This window comes from Carlito syrichta, unplaced genomic scaffold (genome assembly GCF_000164805.1).
Source record: "Carlito syrichta isolate Samal-C Ts95f unplaced genomic scaffold, Tarsius_syrichta-2.0.1 Scaffold308136, whole genome shotgun sequence".
Classification (NCBI taxonomy): Eukaryota; Metazoa; Chordata; class Mammalia; order Primates; family Tarsiidae; genus Carlito; species Carlito syrichta.
The window spans coordinates 458,255-473,310 of NW_007252232.1; the positions used below are offsets into that span (position 1 = coordinate 458,255).

A 15,056-nucleotide genomic window follows, 5' to 3' on the forward strand; every position below is an offset into this window, starting at 1 on the left:
GGGGGGGGGGGGGGGGGGGGTGTTCCCTTTTACTTTCACTTTGTGTTCTTTTGAAATGTAATCTCTGGTCTTATGGAAACATCCCTTTGACTATCTTTCCATTTAAATTTGAAATCAACACCTTTTACTGGAATCTACACACATTTCCTTATCATATAGTTGAGTCAGAGGAAAAATAATATGCATGTTCTTCTACTGATGCTTGGTTTTATTCAAAGAAGATTTATTGGTGAGGTGAAGTTTAATAGCTAAAGAATGTCAGGAAAAGGAATAAAATGGTTTCAGGCAGTAGTTATTTTTGTAAAAAGACTGAATCACATATCCATGCTTAAGCTTATCAGTGTACCTTTTAGGGAACTTACAAGCAATTGACTACTAAACCAATTTATGGACATAGTAAAAGTAAGAATAATTAAAGTTATGTGGCTTTTCTGTTTTCTTATTTTTTTAGTTATTCCAATGGAAACAGCTGGAGAACTTATATTTCCGTGAGAAAAAATTTGCTGTTGAGGTTCACGATCCACGAAGGTAAGGCTCACAGATTTTTCTCTGCAAGATCCCTTCACTGTATAAATAAATGCTGCTGTGAACATTTGTGTACGAGTTTCTTACAAACGTATGTTTTGACTTCTCTTGGGTGTATACCTAGGAGTGGAGTTGCTGGTCAAATGATTACCTCTCTTTAAACTTTGATGCACTGCCAGGCTGTTTTCAGCAGTGCTGCACTCTTTCACCTTCTCACCAGCAATGTATGTTTCCAGATTCTCCACATCCTGACTAACACCTGTTATTTTTAGTTTTGTGTGCGTGTGTGTTTTATTGCCATCCTGTGGGTATGCAGTAGTATCTTTTTGTGGTTTTGATTTGCATTTCCCTCATGAATAACTAGTTCTGGTGATGGCTGAGCATCTTATCATGTGTTTATTGGCCATTTCTATATCTTTCTTAAAGAAATGTCACTTCAGATCTTTCACTCGTTTTGGTGTTACTGGTCATTAAAACAAAAAAAAGTTGCCAAGTTAACATGATTTGATGTCAGGATGTAGGCTCTCTAAGTTCTTAAGATAAATTCTTAATCAGCCCTTATTGAGTGCTTTTGAGTCCCAAGATAATGTTTATGGATGTTTGGAGGTCAGAAATGGGAGGAAACAGCTGTGAGGAAAAGATGGCCCGAAGAGATAAGCCAGATTCCTACAAAGAACATCAGTACACCCACTACCACTTACACATCATGTCTGTCTTCTTTCTGTGTCCCCTCCCCTACCCTCTTTTCATCTGATGGACAAGCAGCACTCTGGACCAGTCTGGACCAGTTTTGAACTTGTATCTTTTCAGCCAGTGTCATGTGTCTCCTCAGATAATGTTAGAATCAGCCAAATCTACCTAGATCTGAGATGCTCTTTGACCTTGAAGCAGATTCTTATCCCATATTTGATTGCTGCATCTTTAAAATATTATCACATTTATTCTTTACCCCTTGTGATGGTCCCAAGTTCTTATAGTTTCTAACTAAATATCTTTGTATGGCCTCTGATGTGACTGATTCCTTATCAGCTTTTGAGTTTGTGCATATATCTTTTTGAATATCCTAGTTTATATGGAAAGAGATTTCTTAGATTCAATTGGTTTTATTGTAAACGGAGAAAATCAGAAACTTGACCCCGATTAACATAAGAGTTTATGCAGCAAACTGTAAGAGAAAGGTGATTCATTATAACACTGCTACAGGGTACATTTTGTGTCCTGCTGGACCAGAGGGGTAAGATTTGAGTACTTTCCTTAATCTTTCAGGATTTCAGTGTCAAGAAGAACCTTTGGACAAAGTGGCCTCTATGTGCAAACATGGTATGCTAACTCTTCTCTCATCAAGTCCATCTGGGTAATGGCAATTAGTCAGCATCAGTTTTACTTGGACCGGAAGCAAAGCAAAGTAAGTTACCAGCAGCATTTCTGTATGGACAGACTCTAGTCTTTCTTTTGCTTTATACTCAGAAGATAAGCTTTCTCAAAAAAGATGCAAGCACACGTATTTGAGTTATTTATTTATTTATTTATTTTTTAAACTTTCAACCGTTTCCATTTTTTAAATATTTAAAAGATTGGCAGTATATAAGCTGATTTTAAAAGCTGTAAGATTGGCCAAGTTTTTGGCATGCATATGTGTGTATATTGGTGACATTACTGGCAGTGATATTACTGGTGACAGTTTGAAGTTAGTGACTAAACCATGCTAAGAGAGATAATCATGATATAGTTATTAAAACATTTTAGCTGCAAAGCCTAATGCTTGCATTTTTTTTTTTTTTTTTGAGTTAGAGTCTCACTCTGTCGCCCAGACTGGAGTGCAGTGGCCGCTTCCAGCCACCGCAGCCTTGACCTGCTGGGCTCTGGAGATCCTTCCGCCTCAGCCTTACAAGTAACTGGAACTACAGGCATGCGCTACCACGCCTGGCTGATTTTTTGATTTATTGTAGAGATGAGGTCTCGCTGCCCAGGCGGGTCTCGAACCCGCGGGCTCAGGCAATCCACTCACCTCAGCCTCCCAAAGATGCGGGATTACAGGCTGAGCCACCGAGCCCAGCTTTTTTTTTTTTTTGAGTTGGAGTCTCACTGTGTCACCCAGACTGGAGTTCAGTGGCACGCTCCCAGCCACTGCAGCCTCAACCTGCTGGGCTCCGGTGATCCTTCCACCTCAGCCTTCCAAGTAGCTGGAACTACAGGCACGCACTACCATGCCCGGCTAATTTTTTTGATTTATTGTAGAGATGAGGGCTTGCCAAGTTGCCCAGGTGGGTCTCGAACCCACGGGCTCAGACAATTCATTCACCTCGGCCTCCCAAAGTGCGGGATTACAGACTGAGCCGCCGAGCCTGGCCAGGCTTGTATTTTTTTTTCTGAAGATATATATAAATTAGGCCGGGCATGGTGACACATGCCTGTAATCCCAGCACTTTGGGAGGCAGAGATAAGAGGATTGTCTGAGTCGAGGAGTTCAAGACCAACCTGGGCAACTTGGTGAGACCTCATCTCTACGATAAATCAAAAAATTAGCCGGGTGTGGTGGTGCGTGCCTGTAGTTTCAGCTACTTGGAAGGTTGAGGCAGAAGGATTGCCTGAGGCCAGCAGCTCGAGATTGCGGTGGCCGTGAACACACCAATGAACTCCAGTCTGGGTGATAGAGTGAGACTCTGACTCAAAAAAAAAAAAAAGTATATATATATATATATATATATATATATATTTACATATAAATATATATATGCACACACACACATATATATATATTTAAAAGTCACACTCTGTGTTGACTTTTTTTTTTGAGTCAGAGTCTTACTCTCACCCAGATTGGAGTGCAGTGGCACACTCACAGCCACCGCAGCCTCCACCGGCTAGGCTCAGGTTATCCATCTGCCTCAGCCTTCCAAGTAACTGGAACTACAGGCATGCACCATCGTGCCTGGCTAATTTTTCTTGATTTATTGTGGAGATGAGGCTGGTCTCAAACCCATGAGCTCAGGCAATCCTCTCACCTCGGCCTCCCAAAGTGCTGGGATTATAGGCGTGAGCCACCGCACCTGGCAGTGTGTTGACATGTTTATTGTATGGTAACTTAATTATTTACTGATTTGAAATATGTTTGAGTTAATTCTGTTTCAATGTTGTATACCTCTTAGGCAAAAATTCCTTCAGCCAGAAGTTTAGACGATATTGCAATGGATTTGACAGAGACAGGAACACAAAGGATCTCCAAACTGGTGACACTGGAAGCAAAAAGTCAGTTTATCATGGCAAGCAATGGCAGTTTAATCTCCTCAGGTAACATCTTGGGATTAGAGAAAGTACAGGCTATCTTTATTTTAACATTTTTTTCATCATATGCCACTTTTAAATTCATATTTTAAATTCATATTTTAACTCATTCTTGGGAGGGAATAAATAAGTATCAAACTCTGTGTATTCAACAGTTTTGAATAACATTTTTAAACTAATTTATTTTTTGTTTTTTGAGTCGGAGTCTCACTGTCACCCAGGCTGGAGAGCAGTGGCACACTCATGGCCACCACAGCCTCAACCTGCTGGGCTCAGGCTACTGTAGCCTTCCAAGTAGCTGGAACCACAGGCATGTGCCACTACCCCTGGCTAATTTTTTTATTTACTGTAAAGATGACGTCTTGCTAAGTTGCCCAGGTTGGTCTCAAACCCCTGGGCTCAGGCAATCCTCTTGCCTTTCCCTGCCAAAGTGCTGGGGTTACAGGTGTGAGCCACCACACCCATCTAAAACTAATTTTTAAGAGTATAAAGAAAATTAATTGAAGATAGTTTGTGAAAGTAATGCTGAATGCAAGGATAGTGAGTACCCAGGGGTGGCTTGAAAGGACATTTTCCCCCCATAAATTCCATTAGCTTTTTCTCCTAATATTAAGTTTTGTTACAGATGATTGTCTAATTCTCCATGTAATATAAAGTGCTTTACAAACATGATTACAGGCACATACCCCCCCCATGTGATAGCTTCCTCTAAACCCTTCGCTGTAGAAATCGAGTCTTTTATCACTACGTATGTGTAACTTCCCTGAAATGATTTGTCCCATTGAAATCCCACTGTCAACTTGTAAATCTGAAGCAAACTCTTCTTTTGCCCAGGACATTCCCTTGCCTTGCTTGCTAAAGAAGCACTTGAAATGACCATCTCAAGAAACATCTTACCTTCTCTCCTGCACAGAAAAATGAAATTTATCCTGGGGTGTGCCTGGAACCTTAAGCATTTTATCATTACCCCCCAAAAGACTGAGCCAAAATGCAAAAGGCACATTTTGTTACAGGCCCACTGTCTGATGCCCAGAAGCATGAGAAAATGTTCCCCAGTTTCCTTTTATTATATTCAGAAACAAGGAGAAAAGAAATAAACTACCATTTAATAATAGGTTTGGCTTAAAAATCCTTTGTCCTTTAGGAAGGAAGGAAACTGCCTTGTATAAACCTTCCCTGCACTTCCCCCACCCCTCCAGGTTCTCAAGACTCAGAAGTTAGTGAGGAGCAAAAAAGAGAGAAAATTCTTGAACTGAAGAAGAAGGAAAAACTGTTGCAAGAAAAACTCCTGCAGAAAGTTGAGGAGCTTAAGAAGATCTGTTTGCGGGAGGCTGTGAGTTCTGCTTCTTGTGGCTCATCAGACCGTGTTTGACAACTCCAGCCAGTGTCAGTGATCTGCTACTCTTGTATTCTCTTTTACAGGAACTCACAGGCAAAATGCCGAAGGAGTATCCCCTGAACATAGGTGAGAAGCCTCCTCAGGTCAGAAGACGGGTAGGCACTACGTTCAAATTAGATGACAACTTGCTGCCGAGTGAAGAGGTATGGACACCAGCTCTGAGCCTTTCTATTAACAGTGAAACTGAAAAGCTATCTGTTCAGTGTAGTAGGCTTGTTACTTTGGTTTTTGAATCGCTGCTATGCATTTGTAACTGTTAAAATGGATAGTGTAGACCAAATGGAACTCTATTCTCCATACACACGTCAATCAAAAATTGAGTTATTTCTCACAACTTTACTACCCAAATCAGAGAGAGCATTAAATGAACCCCAACATTTCTAAATTGAGAAAACAGTATTATAAGAATTAAGAACTCTAGCATTAGATTCTTTTGTTTAAAACTAGCCTTTGGCAAATCGTTTAACCCCCCAAAGGTCTCATTTCTCCTGTCTCAGTTTTCTGCATCTGTAAAATGGGGTAATGATTGGACTTCCCTTTGAGGGATGCAATGAGTATTAAATGAGATAATACATGTATTGCACACAGCTATCATCAAATTAAAAGATTTGTTAACCCATATAGAGTGTACTTTCTCATTTGCATGTCATCAGCCAAAATGACTATAACCCTGTAGAAATTTAACCATCTTAGCTTTAGAACAATAGCAGCTTCCGTCTTTGAAAGCTTCGCTATTTATTGAGTGCTCATTGTATACCCAGCTCTGAGCTAGGTAATGCACATATATTATTTCATTGACTCTTCAGCGTACAGTTATAAGGCAGGTGCTATCTTTACTTTACAAATGAAAAACAAACAAGCCGGGCTCAGTGGCTCAGCCTGTAATCCCGTGCCTTTGGGAGGCTGAGGTGAGTGGATTGCCTGAGCCCGTGGGTTCGAGACCCACCTGGGCAGTGAGACCTCATCTCTACAATAAATCCAAAAATCAGCCAGGCGTGGTAGCGCATGCCTGTAATTCCGACTACTTGGAAGGCTGAGGCAGAAGGATCGCCGGAGCCAGCAGGTCGAGGCTGCGGTGGCCGGGAGCGGCCACTGCACTCCAGTCTGGGCGACAGAGTGAGACTCCAACTCAAAAAAAAAAAAAAGAAAGAAAAACAAACAAAAAACTGAAGCACTAAAAGGTTAAGATGTGTATCCAGGGTCATTCAACAAAAAACCACCAGCAAGAGGATCAAATCCTATTGTATCTGTCTCTAAAGCTATGCATATGACAATATCATTCTGCATCTATGAGTCCTGGGTTAAGAATCTTCTTGGAGCCGGGCTCGGTGGCTCAGCCCATAATCCCACGCCTTGGGAGGCTGAGGTGAGTGAATTGCCTGAGCCCGTGGGTTTGAGACCCGCCTGGGCAACTTGGTGAGACCTCATCTCTACAACAAATAAAAAACTAGCCGGGCGTGGTAGCGCCTGCCCGTAGTTCCAGCTACTTGGGAGGCTGAGGCGGAAGGATCACTGGAGCCCAGCAGGTCGAGGCTGCGGTGGCCGGGAGCGGCCACTGCACTCCAGTCTGGGCGAAAGAGTGAGACTCCAACTCCAAAAAAAAAAAAAAAAAAAGAATCTTCTTGGAATGCAGCCTACTTATGTAGTAAATCCTCTCTTGTACCCCACAAATCTATCATAAATAAATTATTAAAAAAGAAAAAAAAAAGCCAGGCACAGTGGCTCACACCTGTAATCCCGGTACTTTGGGAGGTGGAGGCGAGAGATTGCCTGAGCTCAGAAGTTCAAGGCCAGCCTGAACAACATGAAGAGACTTGTCTCTACAATAAATTAAAAAAGTTAGTTGGGCATGGTGACGCATGCCTGTATTTCCAGCTACTTGGAAGGCTGAGGCGAAAGGATCGCCTGAGCCTAGCAGGTTGAGGCTGTGGTGGCCGTGAGCGTGCCACTGTACTCCAGCCTGGGTGACAGAGTGAGACTCAGACTCAAAAAAGAAAAAAGGAAAAAAAAGAATATCTTTTTGGAAGCTATGATTTTTACTCAGCCAACTGAATGAGTAAAAGGGCATTTTCTTTCTTGACAAAGTAAGAGATTTGCACTAATGAGAAGTTCAAGGTAAGATGGGTGAGGGAAAGTGTTTGAGCATGTCTACACAGTAAAACTCGGGGAGATTTTATTCTCAAAGAACATCTGATTTGCAAATATAAGGAATTTTATTTATTATCCAATGCGTATGAGAGTGATTGTTTGTGTCCATAAAGATAATATGGTTTCATTGTATCAATGCAGGATCCTGCTTTGCAAGAACTGGAGAGTAATTTTCTGATACAGCAAAAGCTGGTTGAAGCTGCAAAGAAACTTGCCAATGAGCCAGACCTTTGTAAAACCGTGAGGAAAAAGCGAAAGCAAGATTACACAGATGCTGTGAAAAAGCTTCAGGAGATTGAAAATTCAATAAACGAATACCGAATTAGATGTGGGAAGAAACCCAACCAGAAAGCAACAGTTTTACCAGGTTAGTAAGAAGTAAGGTTTTTTTTGAGTCCCCTAATCAATATTTAATGGTAGGTAGCATCTCCAAACTAGTTAATTTGATAAGAGATAGAAGAAAGAACAAGATAAAAGTACATTTCTTAGGATAAAAATTGTTTGGAATTTTAGTCTTACAAGTATGTAGACTTAATTTTCAGTGATATTTTCACCATTGTAGTATTATACTTATTGTGCTGCTTTCATTTTCAGAATGAAAGATCTTCTAAACAATATTGGCTCATTATAAGATAGAGTCACCTTTTTTTTTTTATTTATTTTTGAGTCAGAGTCTCACTGTGTCACCCAGGTTGGAGTGTGGTGGCACGCTCACGGCCACCGCAGCCTCAACTTGCTGGTCTCAGGCGAGCCTTCTGCCTCAGCCTTCCAAGTAGCTGGAACTACAGCCATGAGTCACCATGCCTGGCTAATTTTTTTTTTAATTGTAAAAATGAGGTCTTGCCAAGTTGCACAGGCTGATCTCGAACCCATGGGCTCAGGCAATCCTCACTTCAGCCTCCCAAAGTGCTGGGACAATAGGGGTGAGCCACCACACCCAGCTTATTTTTTTAAATAGATACAAGGACTGGCTACGTTGCCAAGGCTGGTCTCGAACTCCTGACCTCGAGCAGTTCTCCCACCTCTATGATTTTCTTATTCAGAAAAAAGTAAACTGAGAAATCACAGGTAGATTTGAAGTCCAGTCGGCCTTAAAAATTCTTATTAGCACAGTTTTCACCCTTGATCATTGATTGAAATATGATTGTACTTCTTTGATTCCATAACTTTTTTTCTTCTTCACATTTTAACTTCTGTGAGATTGGGATGGTGCTTATCCTAGAAGTGTTATAGTCATAATTAGCAGTACTTTAAAAAAAAATTTGTACATAAAATAATTTGGTAACTGGGTTTAGAATATACTTGAGTGTAGAACATATTTATAAAGCAGAGATATGACTTTTGGAAAGTGCATGTACAGATATCAACACACAAGTGTTAGTCTACCACAGCTGAAGAATGTAGGGTAGCTTTGACTCTGAATGCAAAATTCAACTGGCCTTGGCATTCTGGACCTATAGAAATGGGCGATTAGCATTGCACTTAACTCCATGTCCATTTGCTATGGCCCATTCATCCTTAACCAGTGCGAAATTCAAGTGTTCTTTATAGTGACTGACATTTGGGCAGCAGATGGTGCCAATGGTTGAGCATATATTGGATAGATTTTTTTAAAGTTTGCCTGACAGTTGACTATACCGGCACTGTGCCTTCCAGCTCTACTGTATGTCTAATTAAGAGATAGGCCATTAGACCCTGGTAGAGATTAATCCTTGAGATTGGATGGAGAGATTTCCTTCATAATAACTGTGACGCTTACTTTGAGGTGTGTTAGGTGTGTTCTAGGTGTTAGTCTAGAACCTTGTCTCAAAACACTCAACACTGAATATAGAATGATTTGCCAAAGCAGATCAACATATTTGAGATAGTTGTCTTTACTAAATATGTTATTTGATATTCAATGGGCACTAGCAATACTCAGAGCAATTATAGTCATTTTCAACCAGAATGTTGCATATAGGTAACAAAAGTAATAAGCGTAGTTAACATTTACAAAGCACTGTCACGTGGCCAGGAATTGGGCTAAGGGCTTTACATTCATTATTCTAATACCTCACTGAAGCACTAAGTGGTGATAGGTGCTATTGTCATCCCATATATATACATATATTTTTTTCTACATGGATTATAATTATATAAAGTAATTATATATATTTATAATTTATATATGTATATATATATATATATATATTTAGATAGGCCTTGCTCTGTTGCCCAAGCTGGAGTGCAGTGGTGTGATCATAGACCTCTGTGTCCTCATACTCCTCAGCTCAAGTGATCTCCACCCTCAGTCTCTTGAAGTGCTGGAATTATCAAGCATGAGTCACCATGCACGACCAAGATTAAGTAATTTGCCCAAAATCTCAGCCAATATATGGCAAAACAAAGATCAAATCCAGGTCTGTCTAATTCACTGGTTCTCAACCAGGGGCAATTTGTCCCTCAGAGAACATTTGGCACTGTCTGAAGATACTTTTAGTTGTCAAAACTGAAGGTGGGGTATTGCTGCTGTCCAGTTGGTGGAGGCTGTGAATCCTATAATGCACGGACAGCTCTCCAGAAGAAAGATTATCCAGTCCAAAACTACTGCCCCTGTTGAGAAACCCTGGTGTAATCCAAAAGCTCATGTATCAAAATGTGTCCATACACCTATTAACAAAAGCCCCTTTTCTTCAGAGAGGGATCAAAAAAGAAGTACTAACAGTAGATGCTCAAATTAGAGTTCAAATGTATTTTACATAACATTTAGCATGTATGGTAAGAATGGCATGGTTTTTCTTTCCAATTTGTTGATTGCAAGCACTAAATGTACAGGGTAAGGTTTCTTCCAGTGTAGAGGAAACATGGAAAACTAGTTTGAAACTAGAACTCCCTTGAAGTCTGTTCCGCTGTAAGAAATAATTCAATGTAATATTCATACAAGATGTTTTGATCTCCAATAGTGTATGAGTTCATTCTTACAATAGTTATTCTTAATGTACTATAATTAGATACATTTTTCTAAATGAAAATAAAATGCACTCCAATGAAAATTCCTTCTTTAAACTCAATCTGATTGTATAAACATACAATTATACTAAAGGCAGTTATTTTTATTTGCAGAAGACATAATTCCATCAGAGAGCAGCTCTTTGTCTGACACCACCTATGATGATTGTAAGTGGCTTTTCCTCTTTCAGTTTAAAAATATTGTATATTCTGAAATATTAAGATAATTTTCTTGGTTAAGTAAAGATAGCTTGGTTTTCGTTTGGGAAAGATAGACTAAAGTAACTTACATTTATGCAAAATGGTTGAGAAAGGAAGTATATGATTAACATCTATTTAGGTTAACTAAGCATTAAAAACAGGACCATGCAAATCACATGACTTCAGGGAATCAGAATACCCTTGCAGGAGTCAGTCTCTCTATAAGGATTTTCTTTTTAAGCCTCTCTAATTTTTTTTAACTTTTTATTTTAAATTATAAATTCATGAAGAGTTGTATAAATATAAATAATATAAATATAAATACTATAGTCCTTCACCCAGCTTTTCCCAATGGTGATTTTTTTTTTTTTTTTTTTTTTTTTTTTGAGTTGGAGTCTCACTCTGTCACCCAGACTGGAGTGCAGTGGTTGCTCCCGGCCATCGCAGCCTCAACCTGCTGAGCTCCGGCGAGCCTTCCACTCAGCCTTCCAAGTAGACAAATTACAGGCATGCGCTACTACGCCCGGCTGATTTTTTGATTTATTGTAGAGATGAGGTCTCGCTGCCCAGGCGGGTCTCGAACCTGGGGGCTCAGGCAATCTACTCACCTCAGCCTCCCAAAGGCGCAGGATTACAGGCTGAGCCACCGAGCCCAGCTGATTTTTTTTTTTCAGCTGGGGCCTCATTTTGCCGTTCAGGCTGGAGTACAGTGGCATGATCATAGCTCACCACAGCTCACTTTTCTGGGCTCAGGCAGTCCTTCTGCCTCGGCCTCCCAAAGTGCTGTGATTACAGGCATGAGCCACCATTCCAAACTAATAGAACTTTTAAAAGCTGTTGTATCATCATTTCACCTGATTTGCTTGTGCAAAGTGGCACATATTGAATTGTCAAAAGTTGGTTCAGGCTCCAGAAGAGAATTCAGTAAATTCTTTTTCCTAGTATCTAAAATATAAAAATTAACTCCTTGAAAGTTACATACTTCTACAAACATCATCTTTGGAAAAACCCTTTGTTCACAAGATCTTCTGATTTTTTTGAGGGGTTGGCAAGGTATTTATTTACCTGCTTACGTTTTAAATTCATTTATTTACTTATTATAGCCAATGACACCTTCACTCTTGCTGGTCAACGATCAAGTTCAGTGCCTCATTCTCCAAGAATTCTTCCCCCCAAGTCTCTTGGTATTGAACGAATCCATTTCAGAAAGTCGTCCATCAATGAGCAGTTTGTGGATACCAGGCAGTCCAGGTGAGAGATTGTATCATCAATAAAGGTAGTGCTTTGCAACTGGGAATTCTTCCCTCCAAAAGTGTTGATACCTTTTTTTTTTTTTTTTTTTTTTGAGTTGGAGTCTCATTCTGTCTCCCAGGCTGCAGTGGCATGCTCATCATGGCTACCGCGGCAGCCTCAAGCCGCTGGGCTCAGGCAATCCCTCTGCCTCAGCCTTCCAAGTAGCTGGAACCACAGGCATGTGCCACCATACCCAGCTGATTTTTTGATTTGCTATGGAGACAAAGTCTTGCCATGTTGCTCAGGCTGGTCTAGAATCCCTGAGCTCAGGTAATCCTCTTTCCTCTACCTCTCAAAGTGCTAGGATTGCAGGCGTGAGCCACCGTGCCTAGCCGATACATTTTTGCTTGTTCTTATTTATCCTTTCAGAAAACTTTATTTTATAAAACTAAGGCATAGAAACCAACCCAGTTATTTGTTGTTGACAGCAAGTGGAAGTGTTGAGGTCTTTTAAAATGCATTTGGCTGTTTTTTTAAGTCTGTTTGATTTTTATTAAGTTATAAGGGCATTAATTAGCATCCAGATTTGGGTATAGTGTCCAGAGTTCAGTTTCATTGTCTTTAGTCTAAGGAAATTGTCATTAAATCCACTTTGCCAAACCAAGTGGCAAGAGTAACTTCTGTCCCTACAAATAAACATGGGACTTAAACTCATTTTGTGATGTGTAAAGTGGATAATACAATTTTTTTTCTCTTAAATGTCTCCGGTAAATATCAGAGCAGTGAGACCAGGTTTTAGAAAGATGACAAACCACTGGGTCCCAGAATTTGGCTGCCCATGCAATAGTATTTGTTTTTTTAAGTTAGAATCCAAGATGGGATTGTGTACTTTTCCTAATAAGAATGTTCAAACAAACAGCACTGTGAATCCATGAAAGAAATGATATTTAAATATCAAAAACACATCTGCCATTATTGTCATAATAATAATGATGATGAAATGAAGTTAACATCAATTGAGTACTTACTTTGTGCCAGATTTTGTTTATGTGTTTCTTACATAATTTGTTATATTAACATACAGAAATCCTCATGACAACCCTGATAGTGTTACTACTAAATACACTGAGGACCAGAGACCATGAATAACTCATTTGGGTTCATCAACTAGTAAATTTGGGAATCAGGAGTTGAACCTAGGTAGACTAGAAAGAACATGATAGGCTCCAAAGCCTGTGATTTGACTTTAGTCAACATGATATACCATATCTCAGCAAAGATGGAAATTAATCTCAAAATAAAGGTAGATTATGCATTTTGATTTGTGAAAATATTACCTATACTTTGCTATATTTCTAATTTGTTAAAGACCAGTGAAAACCTAGCCAGGCGCAATGGCTTACGCCTATAATCCCAGCACTTTGGGAGGCTTAGGCAAGATGATTGCCTGAGCCCATGGGTTCGAGACCAGTCCGGGCAACTTGGCAAGACCTCATCTCTATAAATCAAAAAAATTAGCTGGGTGTGGTGGCTGGGCAAAGTAGCTCACATCTGTAATCCCAGCACTTTGGGAGGCCAAGACAGGAGGATTGCTTGAGTCCAGGAGTTCAAGACAAGCCTAGGCAACATAGGTCTTTTTTTTGTAAAGACCCCATCTTTACAAAAAATCAAAAAATTAGTCAGGTGTGATGGCATGTTCCTGCAGTCCCAGCTACTCAGGAGGCTGAGGTGGGAGGATCACCTGAGCCCAGGAGGTCAAGACTGTGGTGAGTTGTGATTATAAGCTGTGATCATGCCACTGCACTCCAGCCTGAGCAACAGAGTGAAACCCTCAAATCAAAATAAAATAAAATAGAAAAAATAAATAAATAAAACTACAGGATGCTTATCACAGCATTGTTTATACTCATGACAAATTGAAAACAACCTAAATGCTTAACTAGTAGATTATTTAAATAAATGATGGTAAATCTATATAGTGGAATGCTATGCAGTCATTAAAATAACAATGTTGACAAATATTAAGCAACATGAAATGTTAGTGAATTTTGAAATGAATATACACAAGATCTCATTTTTTGTTAAAAAATATATATGCTTATAAATATACATGCTTAGAAAAGGTATCTAAGAACTTTTTTTTTTTTCTTTCAAGTAAAGATCTCCCTCTGTCACCCATACTGGAGTTCAGTGGCAGTCACAGCTCATCATGGTCTTAAGCAATCCTCCCTCCTCAGTCTTCCAAGTAGCTGGGGCTACAGATGCACACCACCATGCCTGGCTAATTTTTCTGATTTATTGTAGATATGAGGTCTTGCTATGTTGCTATGTTGCTGGCTCAAAACTCCTGGCTCAAGTAATCCTCTTACCTTGGCCTCCCAAGTGCTGGGGCTACAGGTTAAAACGTTTAGTGTTGATTAGCTATAGGTGAGGTATCGGATTCTGGACATTTAAAACCTCAAATTCTATTTTTCCTGCACTGGGAAGTAGACAAAGTGATTTAAGGTCGTTGCACTCTAGTCCAGGGCTGGCAAACAATGCCCATGAACCAGATCCACCCCACTGCCAGTTTTTGTGTAGCCCATGATCTAAGAGTGGTTTTCATATTTTTAGATAGTTGATAGTGGGGAGAAACAAAAGCAATAATTTTATTTCATGATGAGAAAATTATATAATTTGAATTTCAGCCGCCCTAAGTCAAGTTTTATTGGAAACAGCCATGGTCATTCTCTTACATGTTATTATGATTATTATCATTATTATTATTATTATTCTTTTGAGTTGAGAACTCACTCTGTCATCCAGCCTGGAGTACAATGTCATACCCTCAGCTCACCATAGCCTCGACCTCCTGGGCTCAGGTGATTCTTCCTCCTCAGCCTCCCGAGTAGCTGGGATTACAGATGTGTGCCACTACAGCTGGCTAATTTTTTTTCTTTTTTTGTCTTTAACTCCTGAGTTTAAGTAATCCTCCTGCTTCAGCCTTCCAAAGTGCTGGGTGTGAGTCATCACACGCAGCCCCTTACATATTAACTATGGTTGCTTTTGCCTTACAAGGGAAGAGTTGAGTAGTCAGTACAGAGACCAACTGGCCCATAAAGTCAAAAAATATTTACTATTAGAACATTTTCAAAAAAGGGGTTGCTGACCCCAGCTGTAGTTGCCTTCAGTCTGTTTTATTCGGTGCACTCATTTATAAAACTTTTTTTTCCTTCATATTTGACTCAGAAAGTCAAACCCTATGTGCTTCCCCTAAAACTCGTGTAGGATATGCCAG

General features: G+C 39.9%; 1 protein-coding gene across 1 annotated transcript in view; it reads left to right on the forward strand.

Moving 5' to 3' along the window:
* The window catches only part of FRMD4B (FERM domain containing 4B), a 233,164-nt gene that overhangs the window by 202,914 nt on the left and 15,194 nt on the right, over positions 1–15,056 (forward strand). The window contains exons 12-19 of the mRNA XM_008065027.2: positions 452–528; positions 1,792–1,930; positions 3,675–3,816; positions 5,010–5,143; positions 5,233–5,352; positions 7,499–7,724; positions 10,460–10,513; positions 11,650–11,797. Of these exons, the coding sequence (XP_008063218.1) occupies positions 452–528; positions 1,792–1,930; positions 3,675–3,816; positions 5,010–5,143; positions 5,233–5,352; positions 7,499–7,724; positions 10,460–10,513; positions 11,650–11,797 (1,040 nt within the window). The remainder of the gene's footprint in view (positions 1–451; positions 529–1,791; positions 1,931–3,674; positions 3,817–5,009; positions 5,144–5,232; positions 5,353–7,498; positions 7,725–10,459; positions 10,514–11,649; positions 11,798–15,056) is intronic.